The 20,743-nt window shown below is 56.5% G+C and overlaps 1 protein-coding gene across 2 annotated transcripts in view; it reads right to left on the bottom strand.

Annotated features, from left to right (window-relative positions):
- The window catches only part of DNAH1 (dynein axonemal heavy chain 1), a 73,923-nt gene that overhangs the window by 11,665 nt on the left and 41,515 nt on the right, over positions 1-20,743 (bottom strand). For both annotated transcript variants that reach the window (XM_033133065.1, XM_033133066.1), the window contains exons 33-55: positions 19,796-19,882; positions 19,498-19,684; positions 16,777-16,868; positions 16,428-16,582; positions 15,114-15,291; positions 14,092-14,286; positions 13,883-14,002; positions 13,462-13,620; positions 13,214-13,321; positions 11,864-12,004; positions 11,567-11,727; positions 10,965-11,122; positions 10,458-10,631; positions 9,630-9,668; positions 6,769-6,947; positions 5,466-5,696; positions 4,587-4,783; positions 4,000-4,135; positions 2,860-3,068; positions 2,459-2,630; positions 1,480-1,671; positions 1,009-1,119; positions 71-256 (exon numbers count right to left, since the gene is read on the bottom strand). In XM_033133065.1, coding sequence (XP_032988956.1) covers positions 71-256; positions 1,009-1,119; positions 1,480-1,671; positions 2,459-2,630; positions 2,860-3,068; positions 4,000-4,135; positions 4,587-4,783; positions 5,466-5,696; positions 6,769-6,947; positions 9,630-9,668; positions 10,458-10,631; positions 10,965-11,122; positions 11,567-11,727; positions 11,864-12,004; positions 13,214-13,321; positions 13,462-13,620; positions 13,883-14,002; positions 14,092-14,286; positions 15,114-15,291; positions 16,428-16,582; positions 16,777-16,868; positions 19,498-19,684; positions 19,796-19,882 — 3,567 coding nt within the window. The remainder of the gene's footprint in view (positions 1-70; positions 257-1,008; positions 1,120-1,479; positions 1,672-2,458; positions 2,631-2,859; positions 3,069-3,999; positions 4,136-4,586; positions 4,784-5,465; positions 5,697-6,768; positions 6,948-9,629; positions 9,669-10,457; positions 10,632-10,964; positions 11,123-11,566; positions 11,728-11,863; positions 12,005-13,213; positions 13,322-13,461; positions 13,621-13,882; positions 14,003-14,091; positions 14,287-15,113; positions 15,292-16,427; positions 16,583-16,776; positions 16,869-19,497; positions 19,685-19,795; positions 19,883-20,743) is intronic.

Genomic DNA, 20,743 nt, shown 5'->3' with positions numbered 1-20,743 from the left:
GGGGGCCAGAACCCAAGAGGCACCAGGAAGATGTGTCAGGAGGAGCTCTGGGAGAGGCCTGGCCACCAACCTCAGTCACGTCATTCTTGTTGAGGTTGCGCAGGCTGGCCAAGGCTGCGTCCAAGGCAGGTAGTGCCTCATCCAGATCTTTCTGGGCATCGTCGGCAATGGCTTGTGCCTTCCTGGCCTTCTCATTGGCCTTGATCTCCTCCGCCTGCACTGATTGCCGGGTCTCCTCAGCAATGACTGTGTCCGCCTGGGGACCGAAGGCAGTGAGGGCCCAGCTGGTGGCCAGTGTCAGGGACAGGTGTGCCCTTCTCCCCTTTCTCTTCTTTGCCTCTCAGTCTCCCCAGGTGGAAGGAAGCGTGGGTTGGGATGCCCTGTTCTCCAAGGGCCCTTTTGGCTGTGACAGACCACGGAGATCTGAAATGCTAGGCGGCCCTTCCAATCCTGAGTGTTCCCTGTGGCCAGCTTGGGGCCTGGCCTAGGGCTCGGGTTTTACATGCTTGAGGATAACTGCCCTATGGGGCAGGGCCCCCTAAGCCCACCGGCGCCTCCCCCCAGTCACTGTCTTTCCATCTGCTGGAAAGTTTTCATACACTGACTTTGTAGAGCAGGACACAACTACTTCTGGCAGAAGCAATCATAATGAATACGGAAATCTACAATGTCTGCTGGGGTGGGACGTGCTCAGAGGATCTGAGAGAGAAACTAGGCAGATCCCGCATGGCTGCCTATGGCAGCCCTGCCCCCCAGTCCATGCTGTGATTATCGGAGTTTGAATTTGTCTGCCTTTCTCTTTACTGTATCCCTTGCCTAGTGCAGTGCCTGGCATAGAATAGGCCCTGCCCAAACACTTGTTTAATAAACAAATGGCTACTGAATGAGGAAATGGCACAGAGGCTAAGCAACCTGCAGAGGTCGGGCAGCTAGTGATCTTGTGGTTGCATGGGGATGCCGCGTCCTCAGAAATAGTGACACATCCGGGACAGGCCAGGGGTACCCTACCTTGATCTGTTCCATGGTGAGCAACGTGTCCTTGGCAGCTTCCTCCAGCAGGGGGCGCATAATCTCCAGCTCTTCTTGCATCTTGGTTACGTCCTCGGAAGTGCGCAGCAGCTGGGGGTGGGGGACACAGAGAGAAAAACAAGTGTGACAGGGGACCAGCGAGACAGCCGGGCCTGGAGGGAGTTGGGAAGAGGGCCTTGTAGGACCATCTTCACTCATGAGTGAGAGGTAGTGGTTGGCAGCTTCAGTGGCCCCAGGTTGTCCAGTGGACCTCAGAAGAAGGGAGCAGTCTCCCGAGAATCTGTGGAGTAATCTGCTTTGGCCTTGCCCTTGGCTGGCAGCTTTTGTTCTTTTGATGAGGGAGGAAGCCACCCATTTAAACACTGGGGGCTGCCTTGGATCAGGGCTAAAATGGAGCAGGCAGAACCACAGGCAACGGGCCCGTTGCTCACAAGCCCCACCCTGGCCCACCTTGTCAAGGCCACTCTTCATACGGTTCTTGGCAGTTTTCAGTTCCTGTTTCTTCTGCCCGATGAGGATAGAGAAAATATTGAGCAGCTCCAGGTAGCTCTTGGGGGTCACATAGTTGTGGCGGGCCAGCTCGGCCAGGTACTCGACACACTTCCTGGCCACCGACTGGTGGATATACACGCAAACCTGAATCTGTGGAGGTAGGAGACCACTGAAGGCATGATGGCAGCTTTGTAGAACCTCCAGCAAAGAGGAGGCACCAGGGTGCCCTTGCAGACACTGCAGCTTGTTCTGAGGAGGGAGCCATGTTCAGGAACCTCCATGCCCGTCACACTCACTCTCTCCTATGACCTCACAACCTCTGGGTCAAGGTCACCTGTTCTGCAGATGAAACCACCCAGAGAAATTAAGGGGCTTGTTTAGGTTCTACAGCTGTCAAAAGCAGAGCTGGCTTTAAATGTGGACCCAGGTATCTCCCAGCTCTTGGCCCAATGCCGTTGTCATAGCCCACGTGACCTGCCTCTCTTTGAGAGCCCTAAGGTGGGCTCCCCGTCCCCGGGAGGTTGGGGAGGACGCAAGCCCTTAGCATACGTGAGGGGAAATGGGAAGTTGGCTCATTCTAGCTGTTAGCACCCGAGTGACCATCACTCTCTCAGGTTGGACCAGACAAAGCTAGCTCCCCCCTTTTGTGATCTCTGGGTTGTGTCAGGTTGTTCTTTAAAGAAAGCTGTCACAAAACCCTTAGGGAATAAGATAAACAGTGACTGTGTAACTCTGTACCCAATCTCCTACGTCACTGTGATGACTTTGTGGCATTCCCATTATATAGATGAGGAAACTGAGGCTTAGACAGGTAAACCAATCTTCCCAAAGGCTAACCATCGATGATGGGCCTAGGACTCTCACCTGGGCCTCAGTGACCCCAAGCCCAAACCTAAACATTTACCCGCAAAGTCTTGCTCCCAACCAAAACACCTACCACTCCTTCAATTACGTCGGAGGTGGCTTCCAGTTCTGGGATCTCATTCAGGAATGTGGTGGCCACAGACTCCAGGGCCTCTGCTGGCCACTCGTTAAACCAGTCAATGGTACAGCAGTTGACCAGGGAGGGGAACTGCCTCAGGCGAGCTCGGAAGACCTCTCCAATGGGGCTGGTGGGCCGGGAGTCCAAATGAGGTCCTGAGACACTGATTTACACCCCCAGAAATCCAGAACCAGGGCCCTTCCACAGGCCTGTGGCCTGGCAACCAGGAGGCGACAGCACAGCAGCCTGAACCCAAAGGCATGGTGGCCAGGCCCGGGCCACCTCTCCTCATGGCAGGCCCAACTGCGCCCCCAAACACCCATGCTGTCCCTGAGTGCCGTGACAACTGCCTGTACCTCATACATAGCACCATGTGTATGTTGCTGCGCACGCGCCCCGTGTAAGCAGCCACGAGGTTGGCCTTGGTGGGCTGGAGGCCCTGCTCCTGGATATAGGGCCGCATGGTGTTGACAATCTGGTCCTGCTCGTCTGGGTTGTAGAGGTTGGGAATGTCACCCGAGTTCAGGACATTGTTGATGTCCTCTAGGAAGGACTCGTTCTTGATCTGGGGAGGGATGGGGGTGGAAAAGCTGAGCCTTGACGATGCCCCTGGGTGCTAGACTCCACCACCGCGGTGTCACTGGACCTTCACAACAGCCCCATTTTATAGACCATGCCACCAAGTCTCGGAGAAGCCTGGGGTCACGTGAGTGACCTCACAAGTTGTAGTCCAGGACTCGCACCCAGGCCTGCCCTACAGCAGAGACCCTGGACATCACCACTGGGCTGTGGAAGGGCCCTGGGTCCGAGGTGGCAGATGTGGCATCTTCTTCCTCATTTTGCAGGCCTCTCCATGCTTCAGTTTAGTTACGGGAGGAAACCAGGCCACAGGCAGAAATGGGTTCTTGCCCAACTCATATGGCCAGGGCATGGTCAGTGCCAGAGGGCACCCTCAGTTGGTTGACTCTGTGCAGGGAGCACAGGGGTAGAAGCAGAGGGGCCTTTGCCAGGGTGCGGTGCATTCCAGGGCTTCAGCCTCGGCCCAACCCTGACCACTCACTAGGTTTAAGCTCTGCTCTGTTTGTATTGAGGCCCCAGAACCACATCCTCTCCTTCTCTCAGAGATATGGGGAGAGGCCTCATGCACAGAAGAGCTCCAGAGGGAGCATTCCCCATGAGGGGAGCCATGGGAACAGCACTTTGGCACAAGTTCTGGGGTCCTGTGGTGGGAAGCTGTTGGCCAGTAAGTGGGGTGCTGCTCGTGGTCAGCCATGGTGTCAGGGGCCTGCTTTACCCTTGGTGTTTAGTCATGATCTACGTCCTTAGCTCTAAGGAGCTGGGTGTGGCCCCACACACCTGCCCTGCCCATCTGTGACCTCATCTGGTCCCAGCTGTCCCTCCCAAGATCCACTCTACTGACAGTGACCTTGGCATAAGGGACTGAGCACCTCCCAGGATGCCACCCTGGACCTGCCCACTCTCCGTGCTGGTGGCACCTGTGTGTCTGAGAACAGGAAGGTGACGGGCAGGTTGTGCAGGCCAGCCTTGAGCAAGACCTTCTTGACATCTTCGCGCCAGTCAGTCATGCCGTAGTTCTTGGACAGCTCAATCTGGAAGCACTCATACTCGGCCCTGGAGACAGGAGTTGGGAAGAGGCCTGACAGAGCTTGGGGCCAAGTGCTGAGGTACTGGTGGGTACCCACACCCCACCCCGGCCAGATCTGCAGACTCTCCAGGCACTGACCTGCTCTCTTGCATCCAGACCTTTGCTCACGCTGTTCCCTCAGCTTGGAATGCCCTTCCCTTCCATCCTCCCAGCTCTGATTCTGTGAGCAGGCCCATGGCCGCCTCCTCTAGGAACCCCTTCTGGATGCCTGCAGCTACACCCCCTTCCCACAGCAGCACAGGACACTGCTGCTGCCTCTCCTTGGATGCCATGTCCCATTCCCAGTCCTCCCAGAAGCCCATGGGCTGGGAGAGACTAGGTTGGGGTGGTCCCAGGTTCCCAGCACTGTGGAAAAACATGGATGGAACTGACAGTCTGCCACCGGCCAACCTGCCCACCATGCCCGGGGCCCCTCACATGTGCGAGGCGAGCCGTGTGAGCGAGCTGCGGCCACTGCCGCCCACACCCAGCAGGAGTGCGTTGCCCAGTGCCTGGCGCAGGGTACGGCTAATCCGGCAGATGTGGCTCATGGCGTCCATGAAGAGGACCAGCCTCAGCTTGGCTGTGTTGATCTGGTTGTAGTCCTCCATGTACTCCTCGATCACCTGTATCATCTGGGGGTGGCAAGGACTGGGTCCTCCCTCTGTCCCCGTGTACCTAGACTGCCGACAGGAAGCGCACCCCCCACCGTGGCTGGCTCTGCTCCTCTGTGTGTGGCAGGGTGTTGGGCCTAAAGAAGCCAGGTCTGCCTGAATGAGGCCTGAGTGCGAGGGTCAGAGCCCTGCTTGCTCCTCTTGGGGCCCACCAGGATGTACTGACCTGGACCCTGGTGGGAGCTCCTCGGAACTAGGAGAGCATATGTATGGAGAGAAGCCATCAGGATGCTCACTCCAGCCACACAGTTCTCAGGCCACTGACCAAGGCCTCTTCCTGCTTCCCTGGGGTGCTGGCTCAGACCTGTAGCCCCAGGGGCCCTGCTGGCCCTCTATAAGTGGGACGAGAGCCCCTGAAACCAGCACAGCATGTCCCTGTTCACAGACTTGTCTCAGCTGAACCATAGGCTTATCCTCAAAGATGGGTCAAGCAGGGCCAGGTGTAACAATTTGACGAGTGAGGAAACGGGACTCAGAGGCAAAGGCTAGCCTGAAGGCCCCGAGCTGGCCTTCTAACCCAGTGTCCTGACCCTCTGGTCATCGTGTGGCGGTCTGTTAGCATAGGCCGCAGAGGGCCTGAGGCCCAGAGATGCAGAGTGAAGCGGCCCCCACCGGGGGCAGGGCATCAGCCGGGCCCCCTTACCTTCTTCTTGCTGGTGATGAGCTCGTAAGACTTGATGTCAGAGCCTGGCAACATGAAGTCCCCGTAAAGGATGGGCTGGAAGGGGCAGACCTCGTCGAAGGCCACCTCCCACTCCTCCATGTGGCTTTCTAGGAGCTTGTCGAACCAGCTGCGGTCCTCCTCGTTCACCAGGCGGTCCCGGAACACGCGGCAGCTCTCATGGTACCACAGTCGCAGCAGCTGCACCTTGTCCTGCAGCCACCACAGCATCAGTGCCTGCCCTTGGCCCTGGGCCATGGGCCACCTCTCGAAGCACCAGGAAAGGGGTGGTGGGCAGAAGCTACAGCTCCTGGGCCTGCTCTCCAACCGAGACCCAGCCAGGGCCATGTGCAGAGGCTGCTGACTGACTGAGGAGTGAGTGCTGCAAAGTGCTGCCTGGGCCTCTCTACCCGCAGCACCTGGCCCAGATGGCCAATCTCCTGGGCACCCAGATCCATTAGCTGGCTCTAGAGTCTCCCCTCTAATGGCCCCCATGGTTCCTCAAACTCTAAGCTCAGGAGGAATGCCTGATTCTTTTTACACCTTCCCAATACCCCACATCTAACTACTCAGGAAACTCCACTGATTTGACCCGCAAATCCCCTCTGTCTCTGCTCCCATCTTTGTCTCTGCTGCCAGCGCCACCCCTGCTTCCCTGCGTCCCCTTGGGTGATTGGACCGCCCTCAGGGAGCTCCCAGGCTCTTCTCTCAACTCCTCCGGCTATAGCTTAACAAGGCCAGAGCACCTTCTGTCCTATCCACCCTCTCTCCCCGGCCCTGGGCTCCACACACTGACCTGTCCATTCCCCATTCTGCACATCTGTCCTGCCCCCACCCCACTGGCTCCCCATGTCCTTCAGGACGCTGTCGCCCTGGCAGCCCACAGAGTCTGCCTGAGCCTGCCCAGCACACCTGATACCCTGCTAGACTCCCTGCTCCTTCCCCCTGGGTGCCTTTCACTCCTGGACGGCATCCCATTCACTCTCCCACAAATCTTCTCAGGGCCTCCATCAGGAAGCTTCTTTCTCCCTGGCCTTGCCCTGGCTTCCTGTTCTGTGTGGCCCCATCGTGGCCACCATTCTAGGCATGGGTTTGACCTACAAGGTGGAGTTCAGCTGTACGGAGGCGGGGCTCCTGGGGGCCTGGCTCCTATGTCCCTAGCCCCCCTCAAGGCCTGGCCTGATTAAGGCTGGGGAGTGTTTGGGCAGGAAGGCCTGAAACTGAGAGGTTGGGGAGGACAGTGAGGGCAGAGTGGACACTGGGGAGGGGTCTGCCAGATCCTCACCTCGACCTTGGCTGGGTTGACCATAAGCATGCCCTGGAAAACCTTGGAGAGGTCCCGCAGGTTGAAGGTGTAGTGGGACTTGGCTGGGGTGGGCAGCAGCTGGGAGGTGATGGTGGAGTACACCATGATGGTAGCTTTCACGAGGGGATCCGTGAAATTGGCAATGTTGGGGGCCCCAGCTGTGGGAATAGGAGTGAGCTTGGGTCACACAGGCGGGCACTCCCTGTGCAGCCTGTGCAGATCCTAGCCCCCTGCCCTTGCTGGTGCCACTTTCTACTCCAGATACCCCTTCTTCAGGTGGCATGCTTGGATTTCACCTACCCTTCAGCTACTCTCGGACGCCATCTCCTCCACCAAGCCTTCCTGATGCCCCCACCCCAGGGTGAGGAGTCTCCGGCTTTGAGATTCTTATTACCGGCATAGGCTGACCTTGTGTTGGGGCACTGGCACGCATTCATGGAATTGGGGACACTATTGGGGTCAGTGGTGGGCAGGGCAGTCACTGCCTTGCTCTACGGAGCTGGGTCCCAGACCTGAACCATGCCAGTTCTGAGCCACGCATGGGGAGGGTCACATGGTCCACATGGGCTCGGGACTTCACGGTGGACGTGGGGGCCTGAGGATCAGCTGTGACCCTCGGGCTCCCCTTTGAGCTGCTGCAACCTCCAGCACGCCTCTTCACCACTAACATAACCTCCTTGCTTGTTCTTTGAAAACTAATTCTTGTTCTTTGAACCACAATTCTGTCAGCAGGACTCTGGGGCAGAGGGAGCCTCCAGAAGTGGAAAAAAGTAAGGACGAGGCAGGCGGGCTCCTGATCTCCAAAGGGGGCTCTTCCACGTGCTCAAGCGCTGCTCCTGGTCCTGGCCACAGATCTCCTCTCCTCAACAAGCGGACAAGCTTGTGAGAAGACAGACTGTGACAGACCCACAGGCAGTGTGGACAGTAAACAGGTGACAAGGTGCTGAGGAGGGACTGGCAGCAGGAGAGAGTTTGGGAACAGCCAGGTACGGGGATCTGACACAAAGTCCTCGCTGAGGCGGCACACTCAAGCAGAAGCCCGAAGAAGTAAGGTGCAGGCAGGCCCAGAACTGGAGAGCGTGTTCCAGAGAGGGGATGGCGAGGGTGAAGGCCTTGAGGCAGGCACGCCTGGCATGTTAAGGCCTGGCAGGAGGGGGTGAGAGCAGGGACATGACGAAGGGCTGATGGTGTGGCTTTACCTGCCACTGTTGGGGTTCGGGCGCTTGGCTGCCTATGAGAGAGAGAGAGGAGGGGAGGGAGACAGAGAGAGAGAGAGAGAGAGAGAGAGAATGTGATCTGCTCTAACATTTGAATGGGTCCCTCTAGGTGCAAGTGGAGGATGGATGGACACAGGGTGAAGGCAGAAGCGGGGAAACCAGAGAGGGGCTGCTGCTCTGGCCAGGTGCGTGAGGAGGGGCAGTGGCTGGAGTGGTGAGCAGCAACGGTGATTTGGGGTGAGTTCTAGAGGGACAGCCAGCAGGACCTCCTGACAGATAGATGTAGGTGTGAGAGAAAGAGGAGCCCGGATGATTCCAGGTTTCCGGTCCTGCGTAACAGAAGGACACAGCTGCCATCAGCTGAGATAAGAGCAGCACGAGGTGGCGGGGGGTCAGGAGCCTGGTTTGACATGTTCAGTCTGAGATGCCCAGTGGCCATCTGAGAGGAGAGGTGGGGTTGGGGGTTCAGGGGAGAGGTCTGGACTGAAGATGTGGGCTGGACATCATCGGCATAACGCGGGGCTTTAACGCCGGGGCGGGATGAGATTGTCTGCGGAGAGTGTGGTTAGAGGGAAAAGAGACTGGAGAGCAAGCCCCGGTCAGTCCAGGAAGGGGCGGCTAGGAGAAGGAGACCTGGGAGAAGGCAGGGCCAGCTGCTGGGTCAACACTGACGACAGCCAGGGCAGGTAAGGACTGAGAGCTGACCTTCGGTCAGGCCACACAAGGTCACTGGTGATGAGAGCACTCAGGGGAGTGGTAGGGCCCAAGGGAAAGTGGGAGGAGAGAGGAGAGGAAGAGACAACGCCTTTCAGGCCTTTTGCTGTCAAAGCAAACAGGGAAATGGAGTGATGGTCCAGGGTGGGTGGAAAGGGGCCAAGAGAAATCGGGACATGTTTGTACATGGATGTACCGGCCTCGTGGCGGAGGGGCTACAGCTGATGGGGGTGGGGGGGCGGTGGAGCCATGTCTCCAAGCAGACAGCAGGGAATGGGATTCAGGCCTAAGAGGAGCACTTGGCTTCACCCCGGAGCAGAGAAGTTGATTTCTCAAAATAGGAGAGAATACAGGGCCCAGGGAGGCCAGCTGCAGGTAGGCTGTGAACGTGGAGGCCTAGAGAGGGCGCTGTCTTCTGATGGCCTCTTTCAGCTGATGGGGGAGAAGAGATGGGACGAGGGGTGGGGCCAGAGGTCTGCAGTGGCCACCCTGTCTGAAGCTACTACATGTGGGCTGCTCAATCCCAGCTGCAGATCGTCCGTGGATCTCACGCTCATGCCTACTCCTTGGAAAGGAGGGCCCTCTTTGGAGCCTCTGCTTCTTCACACAGGGTGGGAGATTGTTGGATTGCTTTATTCATTCATTTAACTCAAATTGACTTGGCTTCTACTATGGGCCAGACACTAACTCAGGCTCTGAAGGACTGGCAGCTGTAAGAATGGGCAAATGAGCCTAGCAAGGCGGCTGGCCCCAGTGCTAACCCGAGGTCCCCACGTGAGCCTGAGGATGGTTCACAGTGGCCCCTGGTCCCCAGCCTCAGCCACACCCAACTGGAGCCCAGGGCTCACCCTGGAACCAGCGATCCCTCCCATCCAGGTCCTCCCAGGCTCTGCCCAGGCCTGTACTTACGCACGGGATCCCGGTAACTTTTTTCTCCAAGGAGTCCATCTAGAGGGTTGAGGAAGAGACATGGGGCTCGGAGTTAGGTGTGCCCCTTGCTGTCCATCCTGGCAGGTTGTGCCCAGCTGGGCAGCTCCCAGAGCAGCCACTAAGCCACCCCCCCAACCCCTACCGCCCAGAGCAATGTGGCCCCCACCCATAAGCAGGGCGTGTAGGCAAGTCTGGCCTATAGCCCCTGGGTACAGGACAGGCAAAGCCAGAGGAGGGAAGGCCTGACTCCCATCACCCACAACCTAGCACAGTGCCAAGTGGAGTTCACAGGTCAGAGTGTGTGTTAGGTGGGAGGTGGGCTGGGGCGGGGGGAGGGAAACTCCATCCTGGGGTAGACTTTTCCCTAAGCCCCATGGGGGATTAGGTCCACTTTATTCTATCTTGGTGGCTTTTCCTGAGTTCCAAAAGTAGCATCCTTCCAACAGAGTATTTGGGCAAGTACTAACAGATACATGGGTACTTATGCAGGTAAATGCAAATGTGTACATATGTATATATCATATTCAGCAGTCACCACCTGCCAGGCTTCATGCTAGATACTCTATTTGAAATATTTTATTTAACCTTCAGAACTTTGGGTGGTGGCACTAGTATTATCACCCATTTTACAGGTGAAGAAACTGAGGCTCAGAGAGATTCATACATTTGTCAAAGGTAACACAGCTGAGTAAGGGGTGAAGCCAGGTCAGGGGTGCAGCCATCCTACCCCTTCCAGCGGCTGCCCATCTTACCTGGCCTGGGCTTCTGCCTTTGCCATGGATCCCCCCACTCCTGCCCAATGCTCACCCATCCAACTGCCCAGGATGGTGGAAAAGATGTGCTTCTTGCTGACGTCGTCCATCTCAGTAAAGGACAAGTAATTGAAGTGGCGTGTTAGCCGAGGGGTGATGGCATTCCTGCCTCCTCCTGGGGGGCCCATGGCACAGACAAAGTTGATGTCCACCAGGTTCTTGAAGGCTCCTGGAGTGGGGGCAGGAAGTCAGGAGGGGACCCTGCCAGGGCTACAGGGTGACTTTCGTGGGCCCTAGGCACTTTTGTCTTATGGGCCTCCTCCTCCATCAAAAAAAATATTAAAAATTATAACTTATGACAGTATTGACATAAAGATATATTAATATTACACATTAAAATTTTTCTTTGAGCTAAAAGTTGATTTTCTCCCTGATTTTAAAAGAAATTACAACATTTCTGTGGACCCTCTAAAAGCGCCGTGGGCCCCAGGCCCTGTGCCTCCCGTGCCCTGCCCTGCACACCCAGCCCGCGCCCCACGGGCCCAGGCCAGCTGGCACGCACCGATGATCTTGCGGTCATACCAGCCGCCGTGGTCCATCCACTGGCGCAGCAGCTCGATAGGCGGCTGGGCACCATATGTCTCCAAGGCCGGCATGTTCAGGTCATCGATGAAGAAGATGAAGTTGCGCCCCAGGGGTGGCCCAAACACACCCTTTCTCCTATGGGAGGGGGGGGGCCGTGTGAGCCCAGCACCCATGAGCCCAGGTCCTCTGGGAACCCCCTCGCTAACTTCGGCCCCCTCTGAATTGCTTGTCCCTTGTCCCATCCTGAGTGTCCTGGGACATTACACCTGGCTGCCCTAAGTGTGGGCTCCCTCAAGGTGAGCCTTACCTCCCAGGCATACGGATGACAGGCCCCGCCCCAGTGCCCAGCCCAGGGCGGGCACCCATGGGAGGGGTCAGTAGGAACTTCCTGATGGCACAAAGCTCCAGACAGTCTTCAACAGTCTTCAAGGGGTCCTAGGGTCCCCCCGGGGGGTTTCTGGCAAACCCAGGAGCATAATTTGGTGGTGGTGGTGGTCAGGGAGGTTGATAAGCCAGCAGCTGGTTCAGCCAGGCCGGGGGGTGGACACTGGGGCCTAGGAAGGAACGAGGGGTGCTTGCCTTTTGTCCAGCTTGCTGTCGATTAAGTCCTGGGTTTGGTTGGCAGAGGTACGGGCCGAGAAGGTGAGGAAGTGGCTGATGTACTCCAGCGGCAGGTTTTTGAGGAGCTTGTCAGAGACGGTGAGGGTCTTGCCCGTGCCTGTTGGCCCGACGCACAGCACCTGGGGGGGTGGGGTCATGCAGGTAGAGCTCTCCCACAGGGCCCAGTGCACCGTTGGAGCTGTCACACTCACAGGCTAGCCACCCCCCAACCTGGGCTCTGGTGTGGGACGAGACAGAACACGGCGGGGCACTCACGGGCTTGTGGCCGGTGATTAGCATGCCCAGCAGGTAGGACATCTGCACGGTGTCCGCGGTGGGCACGATGATGTTGCAGTAGTTGGTCTCTGGCATCATGGTGAATGGAGCTGAGGAGTCCATCCACTTCACCCACGCAACCTGGAACCACAGGTGGCTCGGGGGGGGGCTGGAAACCCCTCCCCACCCTACCCCTGGCCAAGTGTACCAGGAGGGCAAAGAGCTACACTTCTGGGCTTTGGCAAGAGGACCCAGGTGAGGGGCTGCTTCTGATAGAAATGGGAAACCCCAGGCTCTGCTCTTTGCCTGGGGGGAGGGCTCCCAGAACAAACCACCAGGCATGGGGCGCTCTCTGCACATAGCTGCTTCTAGTGGGAGGCTCCCTAGGGACTGACAGTCCCCAGGTCTCTACATGAAAGAGGTGATCTGGGATAACCCAGAAGGCAAAGGTCTGTGCTACTTACTTGCAGGCTACCCAATAGGGTGGGGGCCAGAATCATGGGTGCTGGCATCACCTGGAAGCTCAGAGGCCACCTGGCCTAGCTTCCCGCACTGTCCCTACCTGTGTCAATCCCTTCACCTACAGCTCTGAGCCTGCTTGCAGACCTCCCTTGATGGAGGGTCTCACTATGGTCAAACCAACATATCCCACTGGGGACAGCTCTGATCATTAGATTCAGATGTACCCTATGAGATTCCCAGGAGGACCCTGCACAGTGACCATTTCTGCAAACAGCTCTCTGCCCCTGCCTCCTTCTGGGCTGGGGTCCTGATCCTGGAATGAGGTAAGGCTCCTGGAGTCCTTGCTGGCTGATAGGAGGGATGGGGACACTAAGGCAGACCATGGGGACTTTTCTGCCCTTGGAGAGCCCAGCCGCTGGGCAAATGGGGCTTTTATTTTATTTTGAAATATTAGTTTCAAGCATACAAAACAGCATAATGATTAGACATTTACACCCCTCACAAAGTGATACACTCCCCTCCACCCCCAAGTCTACTAGGTAGAACTGAGGCAGCCAATCCCTGGGCTCAGCATCAACACGGAGGAAGCAGTGCGTATGGCTGGGAAGGGAGGTGCTCTGACAGCGCCTAGTCCTAGGTTCAAGTCCAGCTCTGCTCGCACTAGTTGGGTGTGACTAGTCAGAGCCTCACTCTCCCTCTTTGGGAAATGGGCACAGTCATAACCACTCCATGGGTCTGTGAAGATTCATGAGATAATGCACCTAACTCCAGCCTGAGACCTGTGGCCGTCAATATGGCCTCCTCTCTGTGTCATTATTCATCAAGGAGGACAGCTACCAGCCAGCGGGGCCCTCCTGGTCCTGTCCCTCAGGGCAGGCCTGCAGTCACCTGCTTGCCCTCCTCCTCTTCGTCCTCATCTTCGTTGGTATTGCTGATGCCAGCATCGTCTAGTCTGTAATCAAACACCAGCCCCTCCTCTGGGAAGTGCATGGTCAGCTGTGAGGAACCAGAGGAAAATCAGGCTGTGAGGCCTAGCAGTTTGTCGCTGGGGGCCTGCGCCTGGGGGATGGCCCCAGAATACCCAGCAATCAGCATCCCAGACCTGGGAGCCCAGCCTGAGGGCTGCCACCTCTCACCTTTTCTGTCTTCATCATGCTCCTGAGCCAATGGCTGAAGCTGATGCGGCTGGCATTGTCCCCTGTGGCGCCCACACTCCAGATCAGGGAGAAGATGAACCAGGGCTCGATCAGCTCTCGGATGCGACTCAGCTTTTCGGGGGGTATTTTCTTGAGGCCCTGGAAACAGAAGGGACAGCATCAGGCTAAGGCAGGAACAGCACTGAGCGGCCAGAGGAAGCTGGCGGCTGGGGGACATCCGCTGGCCTCCGCTGCAGAGTTTTGTGTCTACAGCAGAATGGACGGGGTGTTCCCATGATCCAGGTGAGCCAATCCAATTCTTTCTTCCAGGAGGCTGGATTGGGATTCAGGGCCCTCAGGCAGCCCAGGCAAAGAGGAGGGGGGCGGGAGCAGACACCTAGCCCACCGCTTAGAGCCGCACCTCTTTAGGCAGAAAGGGCTTGAACAAGCAGTCCAGCAGCTTGAGGAGACTGAGTGTCAGGTTGCTGTTGGTTGAGGCGATCACCTCCTTCACGGAGGAACGGACGAAAGCAATGGATCTCTGTAGGGAAGGCGCACCCAGCTCCTGGGGCTCGTCGCCACAGCCCCCGACCGCCCCACCCATGCCAGGCACACTGTGGCCTCCCTTACCTCCAGGAAACTGACAAACAGGGCCTTGAACTGTTCCTCGTAGGGCTTGAATAAGGCAGGAAGCCTCTTTAGCCAGCACTCGACAAAGGGCATGAGGCCCAGGATGCTGGGCTCCAGGTACACCATGCCACAGCGGGACACCGTGGCTGGGGAGGCCACCGCCAGGTCCTGCACCTCAAACATCATGGTCATCTCCTGGTGCCAAGGGGAACTGTGTGACTGGGCCAGCCGCCGGCCTCTAGGGCGCAGTGCCATGGGGAGGGGTTGCTCACCCATAGCTTTGGGCAGACCATAGGGGCCAGCTGTGAGCCAGGAGCAGTGCTGGGGTAGGGGGGATGCAGGAACCCCTTGGCCCTCAGCTGATAATGTGGCCCTTCCTGGAGCCCTGAGGAGGAACATGAGTCAGGAGATCCCTGGCAGAGATGAGGGCATCTGGGGACCCCTGGAGCCCTGGGAGCCGTGTGCTGTGCTCCACAGCCCTGTACCTGTGTACCTGAACACAGGTTCACATTGACCTCCAGGCGTTCTCAGAAGGGCTCAAGAGATCAGCTCAGTGCAGACACCACCAACTGCCCTTACGCCCAGGTGACAGCCCTCCTCTGAGAACTGCCCCTCACTCAGGCACGTGTCCCTGTGGCCAGTGTACCACCTGTTCCCCAGACCCCAGGCACACTGCATGATGGTGACTCCGACTGGGCCAACGTGGCTGGAAGTGGGCCTGGGAGGCCCAAGGCAGTGTCAGCTGGGAGCAGTGGAGTGGTGTCCCGGCCCTGGGCTCAGCATCACAGAGGTGCGTCTGCTGAAAGGACAGCATGAGCAGCTCTGCTGGACATGGCTGAGGTTCGGGAGCTTGGGGACAGGGCGGGAGGTTAGGAGCCGGCTCCTAGGTGGGTCGTGGTGACTGAGAGGCAGCTGTGGGCCGAGAGGGAGCAGTGGAGGGGGACAAGGTTGGGCCAGCACCCTGTGGCTTTCGGGCCCACCCAGCTGCCCAGGAGAGCAGGTGAGTGGACAGGTGAACGCACCTCTGTGAGCTTGATGATCTCCCCAGAGCTGAGGCACAGCTTCTTGTTGTCGTCCAGCACCGTGTTCATGTTCTCAATCCAGACGGCATCCACCGGCCCGTCGAACATGTACCACTTCTTGTTGGTGTTGGAGGTGCTGACCCCCATCCGGATGAGGGAGGGGAAAATCCCATCTGTCCTGCAGCCACCAGGGAGGACAGGGTTGCAGGCGCCGGGCAGGCAGGGCGGCAAGCACAGCTGGCTCCCAAGGAAACCTGCTCTGCTTGTTTATTTTTCTTTTTCAGTATCTTCATTTAAAAAATGTAATAGGGAAAATAGGATTTTTCTGGTGTAATATGGTGTAATGAAAATGTGTGCTTTTATTCCCTTCCTGCTGAATCCCTCCAAATGTTATATTAAAAGAAGATAAAAGATGATATCCTGAAAAGAAAAAGGAAGTAAGGGAGGAGGCAATAGCAGAAATGGAGGTTCACACAGTTCTGGAAAATGGAAAGAGATGGAGAAGAAGGAAATGACCTAGCAGAGAAAGCAGGGCATGGGTCATGAGATATATCTAGTTCCTACTGCAAAACCTGGAAGGCTCAGATTTCAGAGCTACCAAGTGCCAGAGAAGGGGTGGCTAGGGGGTCATTTTTCTGGTCTGACCCCAGCCCTCCATCTGTCTACACAGGAGCCTGGAGTAGGTGTGGGTGAGACCCACACCAGAAATGGAGGAAGCAGGACAGGCCTGCATTCAGAAAGATGGGTGACTCCTTCTCCAGTGCCCATTCCCCACTGGGTTCCCAAAACACTAGAGCTAATCAGACATCCCCAGCCGGAGACTATAGACTACTTTGGTAGGTACAGAACTGCCCCAGAGAAAAGATCCTTAGGTGCTGACATGTGGAGGATCTCCATCCAGCTGCCATTCTCCCAGCTCAGCCTACTTCCCCAAAAATGTACGCCTCAGCCTGGGAGCAGAGGCCCTGAGAGGGACCACCAGCCTCTCCTGGGGCAATGCAGAAGTCAACATTTACTGAGCGCTTCGTGTGTGCCATAACATCCAGGTGTTTTCCATGTGTTAAGCTCATTTTCTCCTTACCATAATAATGGTGCCATCATTCCCCACACTTTGCAGATGATGGGACCAAGGCCCAGGGGGTGAGGAAGGTCACTCAGCCCGGAAATGTAATGGTAGGCAGAGTCCCAGGCTTTGGGCTCCAGAGCCTGAGCTTCACACCTTCCTCTGGGCTGGGGAAGGAGGGGGGCCCTTGGCCCACAGTCTCGAGATCTGGGAGCAGGGCTGTTACTAGAGGGGGGTCGTGGGCTACTTACCACTCATGGGTGAGCAAGTCAAACTCCCCATACAGCTGACCCATCGTGATGGACTTGGGGTTGAGCACATAGTAGTTGACAGCCTCGTACACGCCGCCGCTGATGGATGGCTGTCCTTTCAGCGATGTCATGGCAGCTGCCAGGATTCTGTAACACTGGGGAGATGGGCACCTGAGAGTGAGCCTCCTGGCCCCCTGGAGAGCTGGCTGGAGTGGGCGGAGCGCCACAGGGGCAGGAGGGGTATTCTAGAGGCCCTGAGGTGCAAATGGGGACTAAGATCCCTGCTGAGGCTGCACCACCCTCGGGCCCATCGTCTGGGCCCTGAGCTTCCGGGCTTGGCTGCACTTACATTACTCTTGCCAGAGCCTGCGGGCCCAACGAGCATGAGGCCATGGCGCACCACTGTGGTCTCGTAGAGCTGGATGCACTTGGTCAGGAAGCCTGTGGGGGACAGGGCAGGGGAGCCCAGGGGTCAGAGCATGGGCTGACGTCCTGTCTTCTCCACTAGCTTTCTGTGTGACCTTGTGTGGTCATCTAACTCCCTGAGCCTTAGTTTCCTCACCTGTAAAACAAGGCCACATAGGTCCTTATGGGCAGGGACAGGTGAAGCCCGAAGCGTGGGGCGTGGCACAGAGCAGGAACTCCCCGCTAATGGTCAGCCATGGTTTCCACTGGGACTATTACTTCCTAACATCCATTGCTCGGGGGGCCGACTGCAGGGGCCTGCTCTGTGTCAGCCGTCCCAGGCCCACAGTCAACTCCAGCCCCAAAGCTACTGCCCAGACGGCTGAGAGCATTGCCCTGAGTAAATGCTGGCCAAATATTAGGCAAAATCCCAAGGCCAAAAGCTGATGGTCAGTCAGGAGCTTTGACTGACGAAGACCAGGGCTGTAGGGACAGATGCCAGCTGCAGGCAAAAGGCCAGACCCACATGAGTAGGGAATGAAAAAAATCATTTTGGCCCAAGAGTGTGTGTAGGCAGGGAGCTATAGCACAGCAGGTTGGGGATACTCGCCAAAGGGATGAGGTTTCCTGGCAAAGGCCATGACCCAAAGCCAGGAGGAAGAGAATAGTTGATGCTCCATTCAACAAGCCTGCTGGAGCTGGGGGGGCGGAGGTGGCAGCAGAGCCGCAGGTAGAAGGAAGAACAATGGAGGGCACAGGGGACAGGCTTGCAGTATGAGCACATCCGGCCCCAGAGGAGGGCCCCACATGGTCAGGCAGGCGTGACTTCCTGGATGAGCACCCCTCTACCCCCCACCAAAAGGCCCTAGAGCATCTGCAAGGAGGAGAGGGCAGGCGGGTTGGAGCTGTGGGGACAAGAGCTGCTTGGCCACGTGGTAGCAGGGCTGAGACCTCCACCTTCTACCAGGAAAGGGCATGGGGGTCATAGGGAGTCTAATTGAGGGTGGTGTCCTTGGAGCTCTTCCAACTACATGGTGGGCTTTGTAACAAACCAGTTCAGTAAGAGCCCAAACGCTTAATGTGACACCAGGGCTGCCGCTCCACAAGGAGTTTGAGCAAATCCTGCAAGTGGGAGCAACATGCTTTGCTTGTGGATGGAGCCCTTGTTCAAAAGAGGGGAGTGTTGGCGGGAGTGAAACGGGGGGGAGGTATGAACAGGCCACAGCTCACCCCCAATCTTGGCATCAAGTGCAACCATGGACAGGGCAGAGGAGAGCGTCTGTCAGGGAGGAGCAAGGCCCAAGAGGGTCCCAAGTGCTGAGACTGCTTCTCACACAGGGAAGAGGAGCTACAGCAAGAGGTCAGGGAGGGGATGCCACCTGCTCCCTTACTGTGAAATAGTAAGTACATATTGGTCTCTGTCCCCAGTCCTTGACACAGAGCTCCTCAAACTCTTGTAAATAAGGATGCAAAGAGAATCTTCTTTTCTAATATTTAGTCTTTGACCCTAGTTTCTGACACAAAGCTCCTAGACCTTTGTAATTTCCTGAGTGCTAGTAGGAATTCTTGTTCTAATGAGGCAATTCTTTTTTTTTTTTTAATTTATTGGGGTGACAATTGTTAGTAAAATTACATAGATTTCAGGTGTATAATTCTATACTACATCATATATATATCACATCGTATGTTCATCACCCAGAGTCAGTTCTCCTTCCATCACCATATATTTGATCCCCCTTACCCTCATCTCCCACCCCCCTCCCCCCTTACCCTCTGATAACCACTAAACTATTGTCTGTGTCTATGAGTTCTTGTTTCTATTGAGGCAATTCTTGCTGCTGGGCTCCTGGGAGGGGGCTGGTCATCAGAACAAACATGCTATAATTAGAAGCTTGGAACTTACAGGCCCACCCCACCATTTCCCAGAAAGAGGAGAGGAGCTGGAAATGGAGTTAATAATTGATCATGCCTACATGATGAAGTCTCCATAAAAATCCCAAAAGTACAGCACGTGGAGAGCTTTCAGGTTGGTGAAAACATCCACATGCTCGGAGGGTGACACACCCCAACTCCACGGGGACAGATCGCGCCCTAAATATGTCTTCATCCGCCTGTTCACCTGTATCCTTTATTATATAACACACCAGTAAGCATAAGGGTGTGTTTCCCTGAATTCTGTGAGCTGTTTCAGCCCATGATCAAACCTGAGGGGGTCATGAGGACCTCGGATTTGTAGCCAAGTCAGATAGAAGTCGTGGTAACTTGGGGACCCACTACTTTCAACTGACGTCTGAAGTGGGGACAGTCTTGTGGAATGAGCCCTTAACCGGGGGGGTCTGTGCTAATTCTGATTAGCGTCAGAACTGAATTGAATTTTAGGACACCCAGCTGGTGTTGGAGAATTGGTTGGTGTAGGAAAACACCCACGGATCTGGTGTCAGAAGTATGGGTGTGAGAGTGAAGGAGTTTTTTCTAGACACCAACCACCTGGAGGGTCCCTGGAGACCGGGCTGGGGGCTCCTGCCCTGCCCTGCGGACTGCTTGCCAGAGAGCCCCAGCCCGCAACACCTTTGGCCAGGCATGAGGGTCCCCCTCTCCCAGGGTGGCCGGGGCCAGCCCTTCCTCGGACACCCACAAGGCTGCGAGGCAGGGGCCAGGGACTCACCATCCACGTCCTTGAGGTTGTTGTTCTCGCAGGCCCTGCGGATGGCCTTGTCCAGGAGGCCGTAGTCAGCGTCCTCATCCTTGATGGTGGGGAACAGGTCGGACACGATCCCAGAGAATAACTTCAGGTCCTCCTGCAGGAACTTGGGTACGTTCACGTCACGGATGGCCCGGAGGCAGATCAGCTCCTGCAGCGGAGGCCAGAGGAGCCTTCAGGTGGCCCAGGCCAGATGCCCCTTCAGCCTCTGCAGAACCCTCCTGGAGCCCAGCTCCCAGGTACCTCTCTGGATGGCACTCACCTCGTCCATGCTGGGATTTTCTCGCTTGAGGTTCCCAGCAGCCGAGATCACAGTCTTCACAGCTCGCATCCCGAAGTCATAGTGATCCTATCACCACCATACAGATGGAGGGGTGGGTGGGCACTGCCCCTCTCGGGGCTTCTGCCTGGAACACTCTGCCTGCCACCTGGTACCTGACTCATCACCCAACTTGCAGCTAAAATGTCACTTCCCTTGCAGCCCGTCTATGACCACCTGCACACTCCAGCCTGGGCCAGGTGCTCTCCTTTGGGCCCCTCTGCCACCTTCTACTTCACCATCCCACTGGCCCTCTCCTTTTACCAGGTTACTTATTCTGCGTCCCCTGCTTGACTGTTGGCCCCTGACGGCAAGGACTCTGCCTTGGTCAAGTTAAATCCCTGGACAGCATTAAGAGCAGGGTGGCACTCAAATTTTGTTCACAAAAGTGAACAAAGAAGTTTCCCATCTGTGCCACAAATGGGCTGGCCTAGATGGCCTTGGTGCTTCCTTCTAAGAGTCTCTCATTACATTTCTCCAGACCCACTCTTTTAGGCACACCACCACTGCTTTTCCTGATGTTGCCACTGGTTCTGTTTCTCTCCATTATACAGCTGGTGCGTTGGGAATAGTTAAATTTATCACATCACCCCATGGTACCAGACCATGAAAAGTACAGCTGGACCAGCACATTTCCCAGAAATCTTGGACTTGGATGAAGAGACTGGGCTTGACTTTGGGTCACTGCCACTGGACAAGGGGTGAGGGCATTTCCAGAACCATGTGGGGATAGTTGCTATAATGGATGGGGGGGGGAGTGAAGGGAGAGGAGGGAGAAGCATTTTTGAAAGTGGATGGTTACAAAGAGGGTGTGTGGAGGGGCTGGCAAACACAGTGCACTGTGGTAGTCAGCTGCTGTTTTTCCCAGTAACAAATTGCATCTCCTCCAGC

Source organism: Rhinolophus ferrumequinum, chromosome 17 (genome assembly GCF_004115265.2).
Source record: "Rhinolophus ferrumequinum isolate MPI-CBG mRhiFer1 chromosome 17, mRhiFer1_v1.p, whole genome shotgun sequence".
Taxonomy (NCBI): domain Eukaryota; kingdom Metazoa; phylum Chordata; class Mammalia; order Chiroptera; family Rhinolophidae; genus Rhinolophus; species Rhinolophus ferrumequinum.
Note: the sequence above shows the minus strand (reverse complement) of the source record. Positions and strands in the feature narration are given on the sequence as shown.